General features: G+C 36.3%; 1 protein-coding gene across 1 annotated transcript in view; it reads right to left on the reverse strand.

Moving 5' to 3' along the window:
• The window catches only part of ANGPT1 (angiopoietin 1), a 169458-nt gene that overhangs the window by 43208 nt on the left and 107331 nt on the right, over positions 1-18919 (reverse strand). Inside the window, exon 7 of the mRNA XM_017806333.1 lies at positions 1520-1686. Coding sequence (XP_017661822.1) covers positions 1520-1686 — 167 coding nt within the window. The remainder of the gene's footprint in view (positions 1-1519; positions 1687-18919) is intronic.

Here is an 18919-nt window from a genome sequence, read left to right on the forward strand (position 1 = left end):
CTTACATTATTTGAAACTAATGTGAGTTTAGCCAGCCTACAATTACTTATTTTTGCTAACAGAAACAACATTTAATGTGATTCATTATAAGAAAATCCTAAGAGCTTCGAAAATAGGAAAGCACCTAATTTGTTTGGCAGAATTATTTCAAGTAACACCAACTAAAGTTTTGAAAAGGTATGCAGTTCTGTGTTTGAGGCACTGAAAGCAAACATGGCAAACACCCGACAACTGTGAATGAAAGGCACTGGGAGCAGGAGTTTGGGAACTGTGGTTTTCAACTTCAGAGGAATCATTTAAATCCTTCGTGGCAGCTCCTCAGATAAAGGGAAAACAGCATTCTCTGAAGGGTGGCCAGCTGTTTAGGACTCAATAATCAGGTTTTTATTCAGCCAGCCTTCTGGAGCTGCTTCTATCACAGATAGTGATGCTGGCAAGCAAAATAAAGAGCTTTTATGTCATAGGATGCATTCTTGTAATAATGGATACTCCTTTCTTTATGTAGGAGCTAAACTCTTACTGATTGCTTCTAAATGTAGCTTTTGCACTTTTACAGCATGCAGTACTGTGCCGTGAGAAACCCCAGAGGGGCACTGCTTTGTGTCCCACCTGGGCAGAGCCCTGTCAGCAGAAAGAGCAAATTGCTCTCACTTCCAGTTTTCTGGGGCCTTGGGGGAAGGGAGGCAATCAGCATTTCTGAGAATCATGTTACTTGAATTTAAAGATCTGAATACCAACGTAGTTCCACATGCTATGACTTGAATGTTTGTGTTTACAATATATTTGTTTCTCTCCTAAATCTTATGCTAACTAGATGTGCAGTAATAAATAATTTGGGATATATTTATGGGTTTCATTCTCTTTTTCCAGCATTGTACTGTCTGTTCAGATGAAACAATGATTAAAAAAAAATTAAAATCAGTTACTTAGATTGTCCACACTTCTTGTATCTTCAGGTTTCTTCTTTTTTTCTTTTCTTTTTTTTTTTTTTAAATAAGCTGATTTAAGTTTCCTACATATTTATCTTTAAACAAAATAGGGGAGAAAATATTATTGAAAAAAGTTTTGTATATTATTCCCTCACAATAAGATCCAGTATTTTGGTTTTCCTCTTCATTTACACTGAATTTTTAGTCTACAAATATCAGATGGGTTAACAGCATTTTCGGTCTTTTATTCCCATATCCATTGTTTCAGTTTAATGCTTCTGAGGTAGAAATCCTTTATATTGTAATGCAGATTACAAATATTTTGCTATTCAATCAGTTTTCAGTTCTGATGGTAAAAGTTATACAAGTTTTAGCAGTTCTACCAGCCAACATGATCCCTTGTTCTCAGATATGTTAGGTTTATTCTATCCTTCCATCACTGAGAAAACTTATTTCTATTTTATTTTTACCCTCTACTCACTTTTGATGAAAATCAGTATCATATTATTGTCCTCTCTCGTATTTAACAAGTGAACAATGAACAATATTTATCACTCAACAGAGTCAAAAAAATTTCAACAAATTCTTACCTGTAATTCTGTTTTTCATTTCCTATGTGAAATCTGTCATACTGTGAGTATGCTCGGTTTCCTTCCCAGTCCATTAATTCAATTCTTAGAGAATATTGCCTCTGACTTGTTATTGCAAAGATAAATTCATTTCCCAGCCAATGTTCACCTGATGGGCTACCAAAACCCTAGAAGAAAAGTTGGCAAAATAACTAGATGTAATTATTGTAATTGGTAGAACCTTTATACAATAATAAAACCACCAGTATGTTTTACCTACATATTCTAATTACCGGTCATAGCTTTCTGTGCTCCAGTTAGACTGTCTCTAAAATGACTCTACTAATATTCAAGATGTAGGAATGTCATGAAGTTCAACTGATATTTGAGAGGGCAGTTGAGGTTATCAATTGAAAATCATTTTCCAGTTACATGGTATTAATAGTATGGTGCTGTATTTGCACATCCTTCAGTGTGAATATTGGACATAGTTATATTCTATAATACATTTCATATGGTGTCAAACCTAGTTATCATTAAGACAATTAAATCAAAACAGATTTCTATACATTATAAAATATTAAAAAGAGTTTACATTAGCATAGATTATACACCAAATTCAAGCTAGCTGTAGGTGATAGGTCATGTCTTAATCTTTAAAGGAGAATGGACAATACCTTTACTGTCAAGTATCTGCCACAACTAATGGAGGGAAGTTTGTAGTTTAAAATTTCCTTCTGTATATAAGATCTGCTGGACAGGTCAGTGCCTGTTCCTATACAGTATCCTAAAGCACAGGAGAGGATATCGTAACTCTATTTTCTAAAAATGAAAAATAAACAACAGCAGAATATTTAAGGTACTTAACTCCCTTCACATTTCATATATTCAGATGATCTTATTTCCAGATAGGCAAACTATATAATTTTCAAACATGGAAAAATAATAATGAAAGAAAAAGTATGTATTCCTAGACCTATGTTTTTGTGCATTTTCCAGGTTTTAAGTTGTTTAAATTGTAGTGAATATTTTACTACTTTAAGATTAAAGATTTATTTAATGTTATTAATTTATTTACTATATATTAGAATTATTTTTCTTCATAAAGTATTAGTTCATACCTGAGAACTCCTAGCTCCATTTCTCATTTTCCTTTTCTTTCTCTTTAAACAGTAGAAATTATTTTAAACCATAATCTTTACTTGTGAAGAACTAGTCCAACATGACTGTTCTTATTCATATTTCTTAAGATAGGAAAAATGGAATGAGAAATCTTCTGATTTGCTTACAATGATATTCTAGGAGCATTTTAGAAGACCTTGTGGAAATTTCCTGATCAAATTAAATGAAAGATTGGATTATTTCCAGAAAGTACATATTTTTAAAAGGGTTAAAGTAAAGAGATTTCCTTGGAACTCAAAGTTAGATAAGGAGAAATGTGGCTGTGAGACACATTGGCAAGACATTGGTCTTCTCTATATACTGTTTCAGTCACTCCTAACATAGGATGAAAGCATTGAAAGTAGAATCCTCTCTCTCTTTTTTCATAATTGCATTGCTCTGGCTCCAGATCTGATTCGTTGGGTCCATTGAGGATGAAATCCTGCCTCCCCAGAGGCCATGTGGTAGCATAGTTAATACTCAGGCAACGCATAGGTATATTAGCTTCAAACTTCTAAAGAAATTTAATTAAAAAAATTTAGAAGCTTAGAAGTTTGATTGGACCAAAAAATAAATAATGGAGGGATTTTTTTTATTGTTATTGTTCCTCCAGGGAATTGCATTAGAAAGTACTTTACTCAGGAGTCATTTTTGTTTTCACTGCCCTACCTAAGCTAATAACAATATTTGGTGACTTACTAATACTAGAGGCTAAGTCATGCCCCTTTTGGTTACACTGAGTACATTAGTTTGTTTTGAATAAGCATCTCTGCTTTTTGGCTCAAAGACCATCAAGTGATACCTATGGACAAAGTGTTTTTAATCTGCAAGAATTGAAATTCAGTAATCTGTGGCAAGTCTCAGAGAAGTCTCAAACTGAAATATGGGAGGATACTATTAGTTGGCTTTTTGCTTTATGTTATTTCATTATATCCCCTTTCTCAAGAAGACTATTTCCTAGAAAAGTCTCTGTAAATACTGGCTGTAGCTAATACTGGTGATATCTTGCTTTGAACACATCCATCTTCCAGTGTGAGCTCCTGCTCCTCAAGCTTTCCCATTATGATGCTTCTGTTATCTCTCACCTACTGCTTTGATGGCAGTCGCAATCATATTTGGCTTCACACATTGTTCTTAAAATACAAGAGCTGATTCCTCACCTGTATAAACCCTGCCTACAGCTGACATACCCTTCTATAGTTATCACCATTTTCTATCTGTTCCTTTGATTCTTTCCATCTTCTTGCCTTATCTCTCTACCCTGTGACTGTTACACATGGTGTCTCCTGTTCTAGCATCTTTGGCAGTGTCATACCACAGGAGTCAGTGGTTTGTCTCTGACATCTTCTGTTACCACTGGTCACTGCCACTTGTTTCAGAGGAAGGCAAAATATGCTCTGCATTGACTACATAATGGGAAGTTTGTTTCTCTAAAATGCAGAATGTAGAAGTGTAACACAGTTGTTTATATATCAGTCAAAGTGAGTTTCTTTGCAGTCTACATAGGTTTTATTCACAAAAGATATATAATTATCATCAGCATCATCAGCTGTCTTTCTTTAAAGGAAGATTTTCAGGAAATTCTCTCTCCCTTTTTCCCAGTGCTGGAAAGCTGAAGAGACTCCCCTTTGAACTGTGGCTTTGTTGAATTATATATGTCTTATCTTATTTGGATTACAGCCTATTCAGAATGTAATACATATGGCTTTTTTAACATTATGTGTTCCCATATGTATTCTATAGAAACTCCAGATACCATATATAATTATTCTGAAATAACAATTTTTATTCTTTGTCTTTACACTTCCATCTCCCTTTTCACACCTGTTATTACACTAAGATGAAAATCTATCACTAGGTGGCTTGCTCTCCTGACCTGAGGAAATGAAGCTTCAGCAATACAGAACAGAAGGAATATACAAAGGAATATTAAAAATTCTGAGGAAAGCCATCACATTAGTTATGAAAAAACGAATCTTACTGTAAGGGGCTACAACACCAAAACTCAGATTAGAAATGCAACCAAGGAAGTAAGTGGGATATAAAACATAGCTCTGAAGAAAGGAATGTTCCTAAGGAGAAGTAATGTACTTTATTAAACACCTAATATGGCTGGAAAGAAATAAACAAACAAACAGGCACTCAAATCTTTCCTAAACCAGAGAGAAGCAGTACATTTCTGTAAGCACAGAGCTGGCAACAATTTCTTCAGGTATAATTTTATTTATGCCAAACTCAACTGTTTCCAACCTGTATTTAGTCTGCAGTTTACTGCCTATATTTCAGAGCTGAAGAAAGACTTGCATGCGTGCTGGTTTTTTCCAGATACTTTGGCTGACTTAATAACAACAGAGCTCTCCTTTTTTATATCTTACTTAGATTGTCTCTACTACAAGAACACTAATACTTTGATGAGATAGGTAAGCTTTTGTTTGCAGAACAGAATGATGAAATATTAGCCAACCCCCCTCAAAAAAAATTATTTAATTTTGCATTTCCATTTCTAACACAGAGGGTGCCAAAGAAAGTGGTTGTGCTTAGTTCTTCTGATTTACCTTCAAGATCTTTAGCTGTCAAAGTACATTGTAGAATTTTGTCTTCAAACAAAAAATATTTTTTTCTTTTCTCAGTGTCCTGGTTAGGACAGCTGAGACCAGTTCATCATGGTATGGGTGTAACCCAAAACTGTGTATTCTATAGCCTTCCATGCCATTTCCCAGAAATTGTTAGCAGTAGAGGCCTGTAGATGTTCCTGTCCTCATACCCTTTTATGGGATTCCCTGCTCTGAGGGAAGGACTGAGCATTCCTGCCTGAACTGGAGAATATATAAACTTGGAGTTTTCGAACCTTTTTACCGCTCGTGGGATCCAGAGGAGGATTGCAGCTCACTGCTCTCAGCCAGACTACAGCTCACCGGTCTCGGCCAGACTGAGACCACCACCCTCGACTGGACTGCAATCACCATTTTGACCAGACTGCAACAGCTCTCCCACCAGCAGGTTTTTCTGCTCTCCCTTTACTTTGGACTCAGGGGGAGCCCGGGGAACACCGCTTTGATCATGCCCCAGGGTGCTGGGTTGTACATTTGGGTTTTTGTGGATTGAAGCCGGTTGTTTGTCTGTATAATCATACTTGTTGTGTTGTTTTATTAAATTGTTATTCTGACTTGTGGTCTCTCTTTTGAGTTGAGTTCATTTCCCCTGCTGGTTTACCTTTAAACCAGCACACTCAGTCAGAAAACTTTTTTGTGCAATACTTTTTGAACACTTTTGAGGTTGGGTTAAAAATCACACAAACCTAAACTTCAACAAGGTTTCAGTAGAACTGGTGTCTGTGATGGGAGAAAGGCTGAAGCAGAAGCTCAGCAGTTGCCTATTCCAATTGCCTATAAGGACATGCAGAGCAGCTGGCCAAGTGCAGATGCTGAGCATGTATTGTCTCAGAGGATCCTTAGAAATCTGAGAGAGATTTCAGGGACATAAAAGGGGAACTTTAGCTTCTGCCACAGAGAATCTTAGAAAATAATAGGGATTCAGGAGACTATTAGTAATAAGAATGAGAGTTCCATGTGGGACACAGGACAAAAATCCACAGAAAAGCAGACATCATTAAATCTGCTGTTCATGAGAGAATTCAGTAATCGTTCATTAATTAAAATTCAATAATGAAATACAAGCATTTTAGTTTATACTATACCACTTAAGTTTATACTTCTGCCCAAATTTGTGGGGCCCCAAGTGATAAGATGCCCACAGCCTTGCCTAAGACCATGTTTGTCATCTTCTTTGGACAAGAAGTTTGGTTTTGAGAATGCCTTAGGGCACAGAGTTAAATCTTAAAATTTAACATTAGAAGTCACCTATTGCAGACCCAAAGCTGTCATTAAATGTGTTTACTTTCCAGTACACATATACACTGTCAACACACTTGTTGTTTTTTGCATTCATATCACTATAGTAAATACTTCCAAAATTATTTGTGTTAAAGTTTTGTGCCTAAACTCAAGGAAGTACATGAGGTGATCCAAGTTAGCCTCAGCTATCAATCCACTAGGAAAAGGAACATCTGCATTTCATGAATGTGTTTGCTATTAACTATATTTTAAGTCCCTCTGAAACCCAGTGTGCTGTAAGCACTGTTCCAAAATTGTATTTCAAATTACTAAAAGACACTATTTTGTCATTATCTTTCTATATTTTGTTCATTATATGTTTCTAAATAGAGAGATTAATTCTTTAAACTTTAGATTTTTTTTTCCAAAAATACTCAATTTTGCTTTTCCTTAGAAGTTTGCATAATATTTTGGGATGATCGGAAAATCAGAGGCTTTAAGTTCCCAAAAGAGTGTTTAATGTAATAATATTTTAATGTAATAGGGAAAGGTCAGAAATTTCCAGAAGTTCTCAGAATTCTTCATTTTCCTCATTAGCACTCTATGGAAGCTAGGACAATATAGCAGGGAAATATGCTTGCATTATAATAATATGCTGTCTTAACTGTCCACTACTAGTCACAAACAGAATACACAAATCTTCATGCTGACCTAACATGGATTATTATAATGTTTCACATTATTCTTCATAAACAGAAAACATTTATATTTCTCCTGATGAAAATTGCATTAAGATCATGTTTTGGCAAATGTTGATCTGAAACGAGATATAAAAATCACCAACAATTAGTAAATTTTTCCCCCAGGCTTTTTCATTGAAGAATAATAAGGTGATGTTTTGTAGTATATTTAGAGTAGGTTGTTCTCGCAGATGTGATAACATTTATTTTCAGAGAAAAAAAACCCATAATATAGAACCTTACTGACAATTTTAAAACTACTTATGTGCTACGATAAAGCAAAGGTGTTTTCTGGTTCCTTATAAATATATAGTAGATTCTGTAAATTCTGACATAGTGTCCAAGTTTTGTGAAAAAAAAAAAAAGAATAACATATATAAACGTAATTTGTTATCCTTTTGTATGGATTAAAGTACTTCAAACCAGGAATCAAGGACAAAAAGACATGATTGTACAATATTTACTCTAGATGACATCTGAGTTCTACATCAGCTCGTTTCCAATTGCATGGTGATTACCAGAATCAAAACTTCTAAAGCAGTCATGAAAAACAAAGAAACAGAATTCAGTGCTCTTAAGAATTTACAAAGCTGATTCCTATTCAAAAATAATAAGCAGGGTGCAAAAGAATTTTATTAGCTTTGGCAAAATCTGTAAGAGTATTCTGCTTGAATCATGCTGCTCCAGATTCATTAAACAATTATCTCTCTTACTTTATTTATTTTGTCTGATAAAGCTCACAGGAAACTTTGACTTTTTATAGACAAAACAAAATTGAAACCAGACACAGTCGATATATCCTATGGGTTCATCTTCTGTCAGACAGTTCACTGAATAAAGCAGATAATAATTCAGTGTTTTACAGTAACAATGACTTTCCAGAAGCCATAAAGAATATTCAGCTCCCTTTGCCTTAGCTGAGAACGTGGAATGGATTTTCTTTAAGACAATTTCTAGAAAAGGTTTGTATACATTTTTGTATACTTGTATAATTTCATTTCCTTCACACTGAATTATTCATTATGTTATTTGAAATAAAGATATGGTCTATAGAAATTATTTCAATTTCCTCAGATGACAAATGTGTTAAATAATGTTAACTTTAAAGCGTATGGGAAAACAGTGCTAAATATTCAGATTTTTTTTTACTAGAAAATGCTAACAAATGTTTGTTGACAAGTTTTAAAAAAATGTTTAGATTGAAGCCAGAGGTACCTTCTAAAAAGACTAAAACAAAAACTGAGCTAAACAAAAACTAAGCTATTGTCAGTTTAAATGAAGAGCTAGATGTCTGTCTAATTATCCCAAGTTTGAAAAGTGCCTCAAAACCTTGTTCATAACCTGCATCAATTCAGGCTGTTGCACTTCATTCTAGACCAAATATATTGGTAGACATACAGAAATTATGTTAACCTTTTACTTTTTCCTTCTCAAACACACACAATATCAGTAGTAGCAAAATTCCTGATGAAGAAGAATCACAGTGACAGAAAGCATGTTTGAAGTGCAAACCTTGCACAAAGGTTACCTTTGGTTAGGCAACGAGCCCAAAAGAGCTCAGTTTTCTCCATACATATCCTACATGTAAAACAACTAGTACATCTGAAAATGTACTAGGAGACTTTCTTATTGAGACAATCTTTCTCACTCTAGGACAAGTGGATTCTAGGAATGTACAGACACTTCGTGTGCCTCCTAATAAGAGCATGCCAGGGAGATAGATATATTTTAAAGAAAAGGAAACTAATTTTTTCCGTATAATCTAAGAAAGAAAAATTTTGAGCTTAAAATTATTTAAGCTTAAGATAACTCTTTTAGTATTTGCAAAGAAATAAATGGTATGTCTTAGGGCTAAGAATTTAAAATGAAATAAAAAAGTCCATAAAAAGAGTATTTTTGTTTCATTTCATGCAAAAAGAAATACTTTGGAGAGGTAGGACTTAATTCTCTTTTCCCAATACACTGATTAATCTCAAATAGCAAAGATGAACATGACTAGGAGCACAGATTCTGAAGGAAAGATCAAGAGCCTGTATGTGAGTTTGAGCAGTGACTTGAATTTAAGTCCCATAATCTGTCTAAATAGAACAAGCATCAAACTTATGGGTTGCCCTTGAATCTTTTGCTTTGGTTCAGCTGCTACGCTAAACACTTAAACAAGAATAGAAGATGACTGACATCAGAGTCAAAAAGTTACAGTTCTAATTCAGCATGAGCCCCAAAGTGAAGAGCTGCTCCAACGAGTTCCAAATGGAGCAGATCAGACAGGAGATGCTCCTCCCTGTGGAGAATGCTCTTACATGATGAGAGCACACAACTCTCATTTGGGAAGAACTCTGCTACAATTCTACTAAATTTTCAAGTCACAAATCTTAAAAACAACCTCACAGAATCTCACCTGGCTCTTCTAAAACAGTGTTTCCATCTTTTGGTTAGAAAGATTCTTTAATGACATTAATCTTTCTCATGGTGCTCTGCTGCTCTACAGGCTGTTAGTATAACTAAGCTAAATCTTGATATCATTACACAAAACTTACTATGTAACAGTCTTTGAAAGACTACATGAGTCTTATCAGCATAAAATTAATGGTGTTAAATTGAAGCATTGGTGGTAAAGTAGGCACAAGTATATAGCCATGTGTCAACACAACACTTGAAACTGATGTTAATCAGTAATACTTGCATGGGAAAGGCTGTGCTGAGTGTAACACATTTAAAACACAACTGTACTCCAACACAAAATTTTGTTTAATTTTACATCCAAATGTATTCTCCAAAATGAAAAATATGCCCCCTTGTGTAGTAACATCTCTGGTGCCCAGTCTAGTGATCCAACCCTCTCCGAACAAAATATTGTTTCATTCTTGCTCCCTTAGATCATTTTGTTGAAATGCACACTGTAGATTAAGCCTTGGTCAGGACCAGAAGAGTTTCATGAGGATATTTTCATAAAACTGAATATAGTTTCTCACCACCTCAATATCATGCCTGTCTCTACTGGACATGCTGGATTTAGATCTCAGGAGAAGCAGAGAACATGCTGACTATTTTTATAGAACTGATGAAAGTGACAATTATCTGAGTAACAGTTTCAGTCAGAAGTGCCTGTTTATTAAACTAGCATGACATGCCATTCTTTATCATAAAGGGGTGGGTCTCTATTGAAAGGCGTTACTCACATAATATCTTAATACACATTCCACTCACCAAAAATCATTTCCTTATATCCAAATAACTTGGTAAATGTGTGAAAGAAACAAATTACTTCCATATCATTTACCCTAGTCCCTTGAAGTAAACGATTTTTGCAGATGTAAAAAAGTTACAATTTTGAAGCATACTATAATAAGAAATGTATTTGTTATTATATGTTATAGAATTATACATGTCTTAAGTGTGGGGGTTTTATCTCCTTGAACTCATAACTCACTCTAATAAGTTATTCGGTCAACACATTAATTCAACACCAACACCATTCCCAGCCTGACTGGTTTGCTTACACTACAGAAGCAATGTAACTTCTGTCTTTTCCAAGGACATGCATTCTCTAGTTTTTGCCTTTCTCACAAATCAATCCTATTTTCAAATCATTCACTTTTGCAAGATGGACCATGCTGATATTGCAAGGCACTTTACAGACTACTTCACATTACTTGCAGGGAAATACATGAAGCTGTTCCTGTTGAAGAAATTATGAGATTCATCTTCAGCTACTAGCTAGATGCATGGATGTAGTACTGATAATTTTAGGAAAGGTCTCCTCCTTCCAGAAAACTTTTTGTGTTCCTTTCCTATTTCCAGGTCATCTTCAAAATGTCTCCCCAAGTTCTTTGAACCAATAGTCCTTTCCCTGACAAGTGTTTCACTAAGCCACAAGGGGAAAAAGAAGCTGTGAAGAGTGCCCTGAACAACCTTTACTGCTCTGCTAAGCATAAGAAAGCAAACAAGAAAAGCTCCTATGCTAACAGGTTTAAACCCAAAGCAGCCCTGTGCCAACTGCCATTTGGAATGGCCCATTACCCATCACTGGTTGGGCATTATATGTGGATGTCATTTGGGTAATACCAAAACTCCACTAAAATTTAGTGATGAGGATCTTGTGTCACAAAACTGTTCACACACACAGGTCATGGCCCTGTTCAATGTGCTAGTACAGGTATGACCTAGTAGTTGAGAAAGAAGGAATGAGTCACATAAGAGAAGGATCCCCATCCACTGGATGACTCCTGTGCAAACCAGTCAAACACTAAAGCTCTCATTAGAAGGAAGACACGAGTTCTTATTATAAAATATAATTAGCTATCTATGAAGAGCAGCTGCATATGTTTGCACTTGGAGTGATCCTTCATAGCCAAAAAATTCAGGACTAACAACAGTGAAAGTGAAAATTTATGTCCATGTAAGATCAATCAACAATAATACTTTTTTTAAGGTTTACATATCTGACCATATGTACATTAAGTGTAATATTTTGTTACTTTGCCTTTATTTCTTTCTGTTACTGTTTGTGACCTAAAACTAAATTACTAGAATATAGCTCATTCCAAAATCAATAGAAGAAACCTCTTACTGTCATAAAACCATTACTGGCCTGTTGGTAGCGAGGAATCTCTGTCTAGTATACGTGTGTACAATTTTGTAGAAAGAGATAACAATCTGAATAGGCCCCCTGTAGTCCAGGAGGAAACAGTTAGTGACCTGCTGAGCCACTTGGATCCCCACAAGTCTATGGGACCAGATGCGATCCACCCAAGGGTGATGAGGGAGCTGGTAGAAGAGCTCACCAAGCCACTCTCCATCATTTACCGACAGTCCTGGCTCACTGGGGAGGTCCCAGACAATTGGAAGTTGGCGAATGTCACACCCATCCACAAAAAGGGCCAGAAGGAGGACCTGGGAAACTACAGACCCATCAACCTCACCTCAGTGCCTGGTAAAGTTATGGAGCAGATCATCCTCAGGGCAATCACACAGCACCAACAGGATGGACAAGGCATCAGACCCAGCCACCACGGGTTTAGGAAGGGCAGGTCCTGTCTGACCAACCTGATCTCCTTTTATGATCAGGTGACCTGCCTGGTGTATGAGAGGAAGGCTGTGGATGTGTCTACCTGGTCTTCAGCAAAGCCTTTGACACTGTCTCCCACAGCATTCTCCTGAAAAAGCTGGCAGTCCACGGTTTGGACAGGGGCACAGTCTGCTGGGTTAGGAACTGGCTGGAGGGCCGGGCCCAGAGAGTGGTGGTGAACGGTGCTGCATCCAGTTGGCAGCCGGTCACTAGTGGTGTCCCCCAGGGATCAGTGTTGGGCCCAGTCCTGTTAAATATCTTTATCAATGATTTAGATGAGGGGATTGAGTCCACCATCAGCAAATTTGCAGATGACACTTAGTTGGGGGGGAGTGTCAATCAGCTGGAAGGCAGGAGGGCTCTGCAGAGGGACCTGGACAAGCTGGAGAGATGGTCTGATTCCAGTGGGATGAGGTTCAACAAGGCCAAGTGCCAGGTCCTCCACTTTGGTCACAACAACCCCATGCAGCACTACAGGCTGGGCACAGAGTGGCTGGAGAGCAGCCAGGCAGAAAGGGACCTGGGAGTTTGGATTGACAGGAAGCTGAACATGAGCCAGCAGTGTGCCCAGGTGGCCAAGAAGGCCAATGGCATCCTGGCCTGGATCAGGAACAGTGTGGCCAGCAGGACCAGGGAAGTGATTCTACCCCTGTACACAGCACTGGTGAGGCCACACCTCAAGTACTGTGTCCAGTTCTGGGCCCCTCAGCTCAGGAAGGATATTGAGGTGCTGGAGCAGGTCCAGAGAAGAGCAACAAGGCTGGTGAAGGGACTCGAGCACAAGTCCTATGAGGAGAGGTTGAGGGAGATGGGGTTGTTTAGCCTGGAGAAGAGGAGGCTCAGGCATCACTCTCTAGAACTACCTGAAAGGAGGTTGTAGCCAGGTGGGGGTTGGTCTCTTCTCCCAGGCTATCAGTAAGACAAGAGGGCATGGTTTTAAGCTGTGCCAGGGGAGGTTTAGGTTAGATATTAGGAAGAAATTCTTTACAGAGAGGGTAATCAGGTATTGGAATGGGCTGCCCAGGGAGGTGGTGGATTCTCCATCCCTGGAGGTTTTTAAGATGAGACTGGATGAGGCACTTGGTGCCATGGTTTAGTAACCATAATGGTAGTGGATCAAGGGTTGGACTTGATGATCTCAGAGGTCCCTTCCAACCTGGTTGATTCTATGATTCTTTGATTTTTCACATGATGATAAAAGTTTCCTAATTTTAAATTCCTGTCAAAATTACAAATCATTAACTGAAAAGCTGATGAGTGTTTTAATTCCTGTGAACGACAGCAGCGTCTTCTTAAATCTCCCTAACACTAGTTAGGTGAAGCTAGTTCCAGTGGCTATTTCAATGCTTGATATCCTGTGAACCCAGGGAGCTGCGTCATATGCTTGCAGTGGAATATACTTTTTATCTCCCAGCAATCTCTTTTCTTTAGTTTTGAGGAAAAAGTTTGACATAAATAAAGATCCAAAAAATGAACTTTTCACAAATGCTTTTAATGTGGAATAGTGGCAGAAAGATTGGTACTACCACCTTTAGCACCTGTTTGATACTATTTGATACTATTTGAGTTCCCATTTAAAGAACACATGGCTGTCAATGCAAGAAATGTGAAGATTTTGTGGCCATAACAATGCATAACATACTTTAAAGAGTTATAATACAGAAAGGATTAAAAAATAATTCAGAATATTTAGCTTTAACAAAACTGAGAATTATGGAAGATATTGCTTCCGCAATATGAGCTTCCAAATTATGAACAAATTTATTTTTTTTCTGTCAAGAACATTCTCCTCAGCCAAGTCATATGGTTTATGTAATTTTTGTTTAAAGAAACCCACCCACATCTGAAGTTATTTTACAATAAAATAGTGGAACCAGAATCAAGAAGCTTACAAAGAAGATTCTAAAATGTGCCTTGTGCATTTTTAAGCAGTCATCCCCCCCTTCAAAAAGAAAGTGATAAACATCATAATCTAACGACTGAAAGAGGTTGGAGCTCTGTCTGTAGTTGTTTGATTCTTCAGGTATTTGGGGAGAAAAAAAGAACCTGAACACTATTTTTAAATGGGTAAAACTACAACAGAGAAATATCCATCACCAATTAATGCTCTAAGAGGGAACAGTACAACAGCTCAAGATTTTGTCTCTTCGTTCAAGTCAAACATAATATTAACTTCACAAAATGGTGAAGACCTATCTTGAATGAGAAAAATATACAACTTAGTATTGCTATTGAAGCAATTAGGAACAAAAAACCTGTCAGAGTTTACAGGCAAGAAAGGTGGGCAGTAAGAATGACAAAAAAACTGAAAAATGGACCTGAAACTTTCACAAGAGAAAATAAAATAAGGCTTACAAGAGATGGAGGAAAAAGAATTAGGAGGCCACATTCTAAAACAGAAGTTGAACACTTTGCAAACAAAAATTAAATATAACATCTGGAAATTTTTGGAATTAACTGAACAATGGCGCTAAGATATAAAATCTTTGTTGGAATGGTAGCTCTTATTATGTATAATTCAGGCATGTAGGACTTGCAAGGACTAGTGGGATGAAAGCATGTGGTCACCAACAGCCTGACTGTCACAAACAAGAAGATCTTCCAGAAAATGAGTGGGACCTATGTCCAAACTAGAGCTTACTCAGAGAAGTGAACTGTAGGAAATATGTCAAACAGTTCAAAGAGGTTTTCAGCTGTCTTTTAAGTAAGCAGAAGACACGGATGTCAAAACTTGACATACTAGCTAAAATTTACTGAGAGTCAAAGGAAAGTCAGATTGTTGCAGATAACATGATACAAATACCCATGAGAATTGCATCCAGAAATACTTCCTGAGAAAGTTCTGGTGACTACCTCTGTGGTCTGGCTCTCGGTCTGTGAAGAATTTAAGCTATAGAAGAGCATTGGTACTGTGGATATAGCCATCAATTTGACAAAACAGCTTTAAGGAGAATAGAAAAAGAAGAAACCTCACCAGAAATGGAAGTGGTTTTGTAGCTCTTCTGGATTTTGTGCTCTTCAGGCACACATGAATGCTACTGATGACTTCTGAAACAAGCTGGCAGCAGACTTGTTTTAAGCACTGAACTGTTGTTGGACTCAGATGTTAATCAGGAACATGAAATTAAAAGAATGTGGAATTTACCGCTGAATATCATTCTTGCCTCAAAGAAATCAAATGAAAAAACAGCTGCTGATCAGAAAGGTAGGAGATTGTTGCCATAAAATTTAGAAATTCAGCTCAAAGTCTACTATGTACAAGTGATCCTAATCTAGCTCATGACATTATGAATAACAAAAAAAAAGTGATAGCTTTCCTTCATCAGTGAAAGGAGAATAGCAATACTATAGCAATTAAGACAGGCAGTACAATTAAATACTGACATGCAGGAAAAAAAAAAAAAAAACGGGTAGAAAAAGGATTGTTGTGAGCTGGCCAAGGCATGCAATTTCAAATACCTATTGAGAGTTTTTATCCGATAACAGAAAGCAAGAAAGTAATTTTAAAGGTCTGAGGAAGCCCCCAATAGACTTGACCCCTAAGAAGCCCCCCTAAGAAGCTGATAGTGAATGTTGAGCTATCAAGTGTGGAAAAAATACTGTGAATTTCATGGGAATTATTAAACTAGACACGCTAAAAGGCTAGAGAATAGGGAATCTAATACTCCATCACCTAATTTGGCAAAAAATGGAGACAGTCACTGGGAAAGGTACATTCATCCAAGAACTGAAAACTGGAAAATTATCAAGAAGATTTGATAGCCAAGTTAGCACATGAACTAACAATTTACTTGGATTTCATTATTGCTAATGACTGCCTAATAAGTGCCAGAAACCATGTCTTAGAAAGTAAGCTTGTGGAAAACCCCCCTTCTAAAAGGGTTTTAGATTTGCAGATGGCAAGAAATAGTTTTTTAAATTATATTCTCCTCTAGAGATCAAAACTCTTAATAGTGTTTTATATTCCCTCCTCATGCAAGGAAATATGAAAAATGGTTGAAACTTGCTTCAGGGTTGAAGTTTGCTTCAGTGTGATCTTACCTGCTGTTACAGAAATTATTCATTGTTTCACTTCAATTTTTTTCCAATAAGCAACAAACAGTATAACAGAAAATTCATTGCAAAATGGGGCAGAACAGATGTAGTAGGTACTGATAAGAAAAGGATGGGAGGATGAACTTAAGTGGTTTCCTCTGATTTTATCCCGATTACTACTGAATGTACAAAACTGAAATGGCTCAAGAGATTTCATAGTCAGAAATGAGTTCAAAGGTGCAAAATACACTGCACAGTGAAAGACTAATAACAAAACTGAAGAATACTGGTAAGCACATGTGCCCCTAAACAAGAAGGTGGCATAACCAATCATGCATAACAGTAAACCTGCAGAAAAGCTTTTGTATTTATTACCTATTGGTTTAGATACTGAGGAAAGTGTAACTTTGTTTTCCAGGGTGGAGATTGAATGCCAGTGGAAATAGAGCCAAAAGAACAAGGAGGAAAAATTAGTACCACTATTGCTGTAGTAGCACTGACTTTGTAGTAATTTATGGATGGATGAAGTTGTATACTTCCTCCTTTCAAAAGATTTATGGCTACTTTATCTCTGGCTTAACCTATTTTCTGTGTTGGTGTCTGGAATAGGAATTGAAGTACTTCCATGTAAGCTGAAAATACCAGCATGAAACTGCATCAAAGACAATGACTGTCTTGTTTTCAGGTGATTCTTGTAATCCAGCACTGCTGTCACTCATCCTTGCAGAGATTATTCCATGTGCACCCTTTCCAAGTAAGAATCTCATCTTAGAGTCAGAGCATATCTGAACAGCCTCCTGAAACTGGAACAGTCAATAAATTGTGAGGGCTCCAGCGGTAGAGCTGATTGGTGGCCTGGAATCCTGTCCAGCTCAGAAGCTGGCAATCAGTACTTTCTTTAACTTAAAAAATTCAACAATTTTCCAGTTTCTTTTCCAATAACATCTAAATGCACTGAAAATAAAATCAGCCCCAGAGACATATTATTACTGTTATTATATTAGATATGAACACAAAGAGAAGATCTTAACAAATCTGGAAAGCTGCATCTGAAGTACAGGCTGAGAGAATGCATATTAAGTTCAACCACTTCAAGTAAGATCAAGTACTATTGTATCCCCCACCACACAAACTACTTTCCATTGGAGGAAACACCAGGAAGGAGATGGGATGTGGTCCAAGAGACACCATGCATCTTTTCTGAACAATCAAGGAATTAAATCAGTGGTGTTATTGCCTTGAAGCACAAACACTGTCACATATCCCAGTAATATAGAGAACATCCATCAGCTTTTATCACTCAATATTCAATATTTGGTGTTATATGATAACTACTGAAGGGGGCCTAAGATAGTTACTTGGGTAAATGGTTCATAGAAGTAGAGCAAGTCTAAATCCTATCTTCTTTCATGACTTATAGCATAAGATATCAATAAAAGTCCAAAATAGATTCTTTTTATTTGATAGAAGCAAATGATGTCTTAGAATATTATATCATTCCTAAAGAGAAGCTAAATTAGTTCAGACTGCTTGAACTAGACAAAACCAATATAATCTAATTCTGAACAGGCTCACACTATTGTAGAGGAAAATTTTTGACTACGTGAAGCGATATATATGAAAAAGACCACGTGGGATAACTTTACAAAGAAGGGCTGTATTTCTATAACTGCTAAGAAAAAGCACAAGAGATAAAATCAGAAAATCTCAATTACTGTGATATGTATAAATTGAAAATCCATATGTAGCAAATTATTTAGGTTGCACATACAAATTCTAATTTCCTCATAACTAAAATTGGTAGGATCTTCAAATTTTGTTTCCCTCAAAATAAATTGATGTTTTATATTTTATTTGATTCTGCACCAAAATCAAGTAAAACAGTTTTTACATTTTCTACATTATGAATTCTAAAAACAGTTTCCAATTTGGCAATTCTATTAAAAAATATCTTGTTGTCATTTTAACATTACTTTTAGTTGACATATACTATGAAACAGATTATATCCTCTAGCTACCCATAGGAGGAGTGTCTGATCCAAATTATTATTTTTTATAATTTATATCTTCATGTAATAAAAAATATTTTAAAAGTATCCATAAAATCAAAAATTAGATTTAGCTTCAATAATATATTAGGTTTATTTCTGAAATTGTAAGTTCTGTAACAGAACTTTTTCCCGCAGAAATTTTTACTAAATTGAACTTGCTTTTTTTTAAAAACATTTAAAATGCTCTCTTCACTCAGAAAAGTTTCACTTTTTGAAAACTGTAGAAAAAAGACATTTTGCTGCCATGCTGATAACACAGTACTGAAAATTTCACTAGGAATGTCATTGTAGTCCAAGCCAGTCCTCAGGGACTCAGAGAAAGGAGCTCCATCAGAAAATATGAACAGGTAGCAAATGAAAAAAATGAGCAGTTATTTAGATTGCAGTAAATTTTTTCTGAGTTGGCAAAAGGAAAACAGACTGCTTGAAGTCATGTCATATTTAATTTGGTAACTTATTTATTTTCTCATAATCCTATTTGAAGTATCAACATTTCCAGTACATGAAATTGATTGGCAGAGGTGCTGTATGAC

Source organism: Lepidothrix coronata, unplaced genomic scaffold (assembly GCF_001604755.1).
Source record: "Lepidothrix coronata isolate B3197 unplaced genomic scaffold, Lepidothrix_coronata-1.0 Scaffold15, whole genome shotgun sequence".
NCBI classification, from domain to species: Eukaryota; Metazoa; Chordata; class Aves; order Passeriformes; family Pipridae; genus Lepidothrix; species Lepidothrix coronata.